We start from the raw sequence: 6140 nt of genomic DNA on the forward strand, positions 1-6140 counted from the left end.
ATGCATGGTTATGATTTAAAGCATGTTATTTGACTAATTGTTTATCTGAGATGCATGACTATGTGTATTAGTATGCATGTAGGCCCTGATTGTGTTTGAAGGGCATAATTGTAATTTTAGCCCGCTGAGGGCATATATGTGATAATTGTATTCCGTGATTTGTACCACGTGAGTGTGGTGGTATTATTGTGATGCACGTGCCGAGACGGTCCTAGAGAGCAAATTAACTTAAGAGTCACAACGGGATTTCTATACCCGGCTCAGGAGGAGCCTAGAGGTACCTCGGGAATTTTATGGCTAAGTTGAGATTTAGCGGGTAATGGTTATTGGTGATTGAGTAACCTGGGTAACCATTAGTTACTGCTGTGAGTAACAAGTTTAGTTGGAAAATGGTAGAATTGAAATATTAGTGAAAGGACTAGAGTGCCCTTGAGGACTTAGTTGGGAAAAGATTATTTGGAGGGGTAGCATGGTCATTTGGCAAGGGTAATATACAATTTTCAGCTGGGTTTTAGGGGTACACGGTTTGGGCATTTGGGGTCACTTGATGCTTTGATAGAAAATTGAAGAGAAGAAAGAGGAGGAGAAAGAAGAGCTAGGGCAAGTAAAAAGAAAAGAAGAAGAAGGGTAGAAGGGCTGAATTGGGAGCTTAGGAGGAGATCAAGGAAGCTTGTTGGGAGGATTCTTCACTTGAGGTATGGATTTTATACACACTTAAGTTTGTTTTCTGTGTTGATTTGAGGAATTTAATGCTTGAGTTAAGCTTTTCAAGGTTTTGGGTTTAGATTTCTTAAGTTGAGATCAAATGGGTTGATTTTGAGTATGATTGTGTTATTGAGTTGGGTTATGATGTTTATGGGTTGATGTATGGTCTATTTGAAGTTTGAAATTGATTTTGGGGCTTAGGTGTGAGTTTGGGAGTGTTTTGGATGATGATATGCAGAGGAAAAACCCAGTTTTTCTGGGTTCGCGAAGGAGCGCCGCGGCCCTGTTCTTGGGCGCCACGGCGCGAGGCTGTTTACAGCCAAGGAGCTCTCTGACTTCGCTGGGCGCCGCGGCCCTTGCGGGTAGCGCCGCGGCGCTACGCCTTTTTCAGGATGGGAAATTTTTCAAATTTGAGCTTTTGCTCCGGGGGTTCGGGGGATGTTTCCGATGAATTGTTTTAGGAATTTGGGAGTCCCGAGAGTGTGGGATTGGTCCCGGGAAGTGGTTTTGAATTGATTAGTATTAAAGGATGTTTCATGTGTGTTGTGACTAGGATATTGGAGAGGCTCATGCTAGAGGACCGTGCTCGCAACTTCAGTGCATCAGGAAGCTCGGAGTACAGGTAAGAAAACTATAACACCCGTAGGATGGGGCATGGGCCCATAGTGTGATTGCGGGGCACGACCCTATATTGCATGTTGCATGATGAGATGATTGCAGGGCACGACCCTATATTGCATTACATGTTAGGGTGCATATTTAAATGAATTGATATTTGTTTGAATGTTGTTTGATTTATGCTATATAGGATTAAAGTGAATTGAACGGCTATGGCCGAGGGCGGCAAGGCCGAGAACGGCAGCGGGGCCGGAAGTAACACCTAGCACATGGGATGCTTATGGTCAGGGTAGGACCCAGGGGATACGGGCGATATCCATACGGTGAGGACCGAGACCCCAGACTTCGGTAAGGTTTCGAGGGCGGCATGGCCGTGTTTGCTTAGTCTAATGGTTGACTTGTTTATGTGTGGATTATCTGTTATGATAAACTGTATAAATTGCATATGTTATGTTCTGCATGAGTTTTCTTGCTGGGTTTCGGCTCACGGGTGCTCCGTGTTGCAGGTAAGGGCAATGATTGAGTCAACCAACCATGAGTACGGAGAGCGTGAAGCGACGCGTACATGTTTGGCCTGCCCGACTGCTTTGGTTGGGGGTTTATTTGAAAATGGCTGTAATAATCTATGATTTTTAGAACTGATCAACTATAAACTTATTTCAAGATGTAAATAGTTTTCAAACCTTATTTTGGGATCCCAAATGTTTAATACTAGAAGTTTTAATGAAACAACGCATTTTTCAAGGATTACAGCCTTCACTTTTTAATTAGTCACACTTTTGTTTCAAAACCTCGGTTAGCGAGTTCATTGCACACTGTTTTGTCTTAAAAATCACTTAGTAACGGCTCTAAGGAAGTAGGGCGTTACACGTCACCTCCACCCACGCATGCTCATGACCAACGCCGCCCATCCTCAAATGAAAAGTACTACAGTGAAGCAACCAACCCCAAAGCCACCCCACCAATCTGCACTAGTTGGAGACGGACCTCCGGCATATGACCTCAGATGCACAAATCATAGAAGACAACAAACCGACCACCAGGATCATGCTTTTTCCAAAGAATGACAATTTCTTCCACCTTTCAATATGTTGACACGAATTTTTGCCATATATTCTAGTTTTACAAAAATTTAAAATTATTAATAAATTACAAATATTTAAATACAATTTTATTGGGCTTTTCCAAAGAATGACAATTTCTTCAACCTTCACAAATTTTTGCAAGTTACTGACAAAACCCACCTTTGTCCTTCTTGGAAAGTCCAATCCATTTTCACTTTGGTTGAAAAGGAAATCTTCATAACCATTTTCCAAGAAGATCTTCTATGTGGAACTTGATATTACTAATTAGTCCAAGGAATCTTACGCCTTTGGCTTTAAAACCAACTCTCAAGCTAGTAAAAGAGCAGTACAAGGGCTCAATCTCAATTCCTCTCCAAAACCCACAGAAAATTTCTCATTAACTCCAACACTATGATGGACAAGGAAGAAGTACCAATCTATTGACATTAGCTCCAAGCTGCTGAAGCTTCATAACTAAATTTTCATAGCCGCGATCGATGTGCTCAACACCGCCGATCTCAGTAGTACCGGTTGCAGCCAACCCTGCAAATACAAGTGACACCCCACCTCTTAAATCTCTTGCAACAAGGGAAGCACCAGATAACGATCTGGGAAATGAGAATTAATTTATATAAATATATATGAGTTAGCATTGCATAAATATTTTTAAGTCAACTCAAAACATTTAAAATGATTAATGCTATAAGGCACCTTAAAATGGCTAATACCATATAACATGAAATCTTATTTGTGGTTGGGTTCAAAACCGAACTCTACTTATTATAATTTTATAAGTAATGTTGGACACCATCAACTACACATAAAGTGTCAACTCATGCAGCATTGGTAATCTTAAAATACCTTATATTAACACTCAAATAAAATACTCCATGTTGGTTACCTTCCTCTATCTTTTCCAAAAACCAAAGCAGTGCTTCCACATACTTGAATCCTTGGTCCAAGCTTGGCCAGCTCATTTGCTAGCAGAAATCAATGACTTTTGTGTGAGACAATGCATAGAAGAGTGCAAACAGTATATGTGTGTATGTGTATAATTAAGCCATATACCATCACTTCTGTCCATGTAGAAAACAAGCATTTTTCTCTTTTTGTTTAAAGCATTAAGCAAAGAATGAGCTCCTTTTAGAAACTTGTTCCGAGTGGAGTAGAAAATCACATACCATGACTCATGCGCTTTTCAAAAACACATTCCTCCACATTACTGAAGCCATCACAAGTAGTGAGCAGTGCCATTGTTTGAGGTTGGAGATCAGTAGGAAATGCAGGAAATGGACCTGTCTTAATGTCAAAACCTTTCAAGTTTGTACCATCTGTGGACAGTGCCGAAATCTGAAGTAACAACCGGTTAGCATTTTATCTAGAGAAAAATGAGAGCAAACAAATCACAAAAGAAAAAAAAAATTAACATACTTCCAACTTATTGTGCGACAATTGTCTGACTGTACAGCCAGCACCCTGCAGTTTTTCGATTAAACATAACAGATCAGAAGGAATGACCGGTGAAATAGAGATACGTGAGCGAGTTATAGCAGCAGCGAGCATAAATGAGCCTGCTTCTATACGATCAGGAGAGATTTTACATTCAGAACCATGTAACCAAGACTTTCCTTTGATAACAATCTTGTTAGTTCCAGCTCCTTCAATACAAGCCCCACTGCTCCTCAGAAAATGAGCAAGGCTAACCACCTCAGGTTCCTGTGATGAAACAGTGAGACAAAAAAAAAAAAAAACCTCAGTTCGTTTGTCTTCATTTAACTTAAACATTTTTCAATCAGAATGAACATGTTAGTACTTTTGCAACATTTGAAAGTACAGTAACTCCATCAGCTAAACATGCAGCCATCAAAAGAGTTTCGGTTGCACCAACACTGGGATAATCAAGTTGGAACTTGCCCCCAACCAGTCCTCTCCCATTTGCAGCATATGCCTGCACCTTCCCATCCCTGTGTATGAAATCCATAAAATAAAAATGACTCTTCTTTGTTCTTTCTTCTTTTTGTCAAGAAAGAGTGAAAAATTAAGTGAAAGAAGATAAATATGGATTAACATGAGGGAAAAGTACATATTGTGGGAGGGATTTTACACTAGCTACAGGTTATTAATTGACTATTTATTTTCTCTAATTTTTCCTCTAGATGTCTGCTGTACAGTAGCACTTATCCGGCAGCTGATCTGGATTGATAGCAGCATTCTCAGTAAGCACAATCTCATCAATAGATTGCTTACCAGTTTTGAACTGCCGAATCTTAAGTGGTTCTCTTAGCACTATGCAGATCACATGCTCACTGTTTAGATCGGATATGCTCACTAAAGCTATTGATTCTGATAAGATGCTAAGAATCTTGAGATTTAATCTCAAAAACAAACCTATTGGTAATGAATAGAGTAACTAGTATTCTATAAAAAAAGATAAATATTTCAACACGTTTTCTATATATGGTACTCTATTACGTAATTCTTTTATAGAATTCAAACTAGTTTCTCCTATATATTACCCTGTTATCCCAGTTAGCTGAAAAAAATTTAAGTTCTTGAGCTTAATACTGCAGTTTAACAGTACAAGCTTTACACTCACACACATATAAATCAATACAAAACAGCAGAAAATATGAATCACAACTCGAGATAAAATGACAAAATAGCATACAAATTTTTCATTTTTTCAAGAATAACAAATTCAGCAAAACAAAAAACAGAGTAAACTAAAGAGCATATTATTATTATTATTATTACCTCAACTCGGCAACAGCGCCAAGAGCCCTGAACCCACGAACATAAAGATCAACCGGGCGAGCTCCAATTTCACAGCCACCGGGCAATGCGACCACAGCAGCGCCGAACCGAGCCAACAACGGCCCAATCACGAAAAATCCACCTCTAATTTTTCCAACTTCTTCTGAGCTAGGCTCAAACGACCGAACCCCATCAGTGTTAACCAACAGATGGTCGTTAAAAACCTCAACTTTAGCTCCAAGAGAGCTCAAAACGAAAGCCATGGTTCGAGTATCAGACAAACTCGGCACGTTACTGATCTTCGAAGTGCCGGAGCAGCAAAGGGTCGCTGCCAGAATCGGTAAAGCAGCGTTCTTGGAGCCACTGATGGTGACATGGCCTGAGAGCTCAGAAGGGCCATTAATGGCGAGCTTGTGTGTTTGGGTTTGGGTTTGAGGGTGAGAGTAGAGACAAGAAAGGAGCTTTTTGGGAAGAGTTATGGTGGAACTGGTAAAGTAGTTTTGAGGTTTTGGTACGTTTGAGAATGGCGAGACCGCCATTGGAGAAGAATAGAGTTACCGCCAACTCCTTTCCTTTTCTCTCTCTCTTTTTTTAATGAAAATTTTTATTTTGCTTTTGGTTTTGGGTTTTCTTGTACTGTAAAATTCTTTATTTATAAGAGTTTGGTTCGATGAGATCAATTCTTCCTATCATTATTTGTTATTATAATATTATATCAAAAAAATATATATTTATATTGTCAAAAAATATTTAGTTATTTTATAAAAATTACTATTGAGAGTATAAATTAATCTTTGTTTTTAAACGAGTATATTTTAAAAAGAATCACATGTTCCCTAATAAAACATTAAATTATAGTGAAATATACTACTATATTTATAATAATTTTTTTTATTTATATTGTTTTTTAAAATTATTTAGTATGTATTTTTTTTCAAATAATAATTGAAAAATTGAATTTGAGATGTGAGCTCTTTTTTTTTCGAAAGTAAGAACCAG

At 38.7% G+C, this 6140-nt stretch overlaps 1 protein-coding gene across 3 annotated transcripts; it reads right to left on the reverse strand.

Annotated features, from left to right (window-relative positions):
- Positions 1–2078: 2078 nt before the first annotated feature.
- On the reverse strand, positions 2079–5758 carry LOC133802551 (uncharacterized). Of its 3 annotated transcripts, none has more exons than XM_062240887.1 (6): positions 5142–5758; positions 4201–4351; positions 3819–4103; positions 3569–3737; positions 3289–3367; positions 2079–2930 (listed from the first exon to the last, which is right to left on the reverse strand). In XM_062240887.1, exons 1-6 carry the CDS (start codon positions 5678–5680, stop codon positions 2906–2908), a joined length of 1248 nt encoding a protein of 415 aa, XP_062096871.1. In that variant the 5' UTR covers positions 5681–5758; the 3' UTR covers positions 2079–2905. The 3 variants fall into 3 exon arrangements, with proteins under 3 accessions (XP_062096871.1, XP_062096870.1, XP_062096872.1); XM_062240886.1 differs by having other exon boundaries at positions 2079–2995; XM_062240888.1 differs by having other exon boundaries at positions 2800–2930; positions 3249–3367.
- Positions 5759–6140: the final 382 nt, after the last annotated feature.

This window comes from Humulus lupulus, chromosome 9 (genome assembly GCF_963169125.1).
Source record: "Humulus lupulus chromosome 9, drHumLupu1.1, whole genome shotgun sequence".
NCBI lineage: Eukaryota > Viridiplantae > Streptophyta > Magnoliopsida > Rosales > Cannabaceae > Humulus > Humulus lupulus.

What these genes read in the sequence shown, in the direction of transcription:
- LOC133802551 (XM_062240886.1), bottom strand. Translation starts at nt 5,680, where the DNA reads ATGGCGGTCTCGCCATTCTCAAACGTACCAAAACCTCAAAACTACTTT. An exon ending in TACTTTCAAATGTTGCAAAA is followed by an intron (nt 4,104 to 4,200) that starts GTACTAACATGT and finishes GTTTCATCACAG; the next exon opens with GAACCTGAGGTGGTTAGCCT. An exon ending in TGTCGCACAATAAGTTGGAA is followed by an intron (nt 3,738 to 3,818) that starts GTATGTTAATTT and finishes TTGTTACTTCAG; the next exon opens with ATTTCGGCACTGTCCACAGA.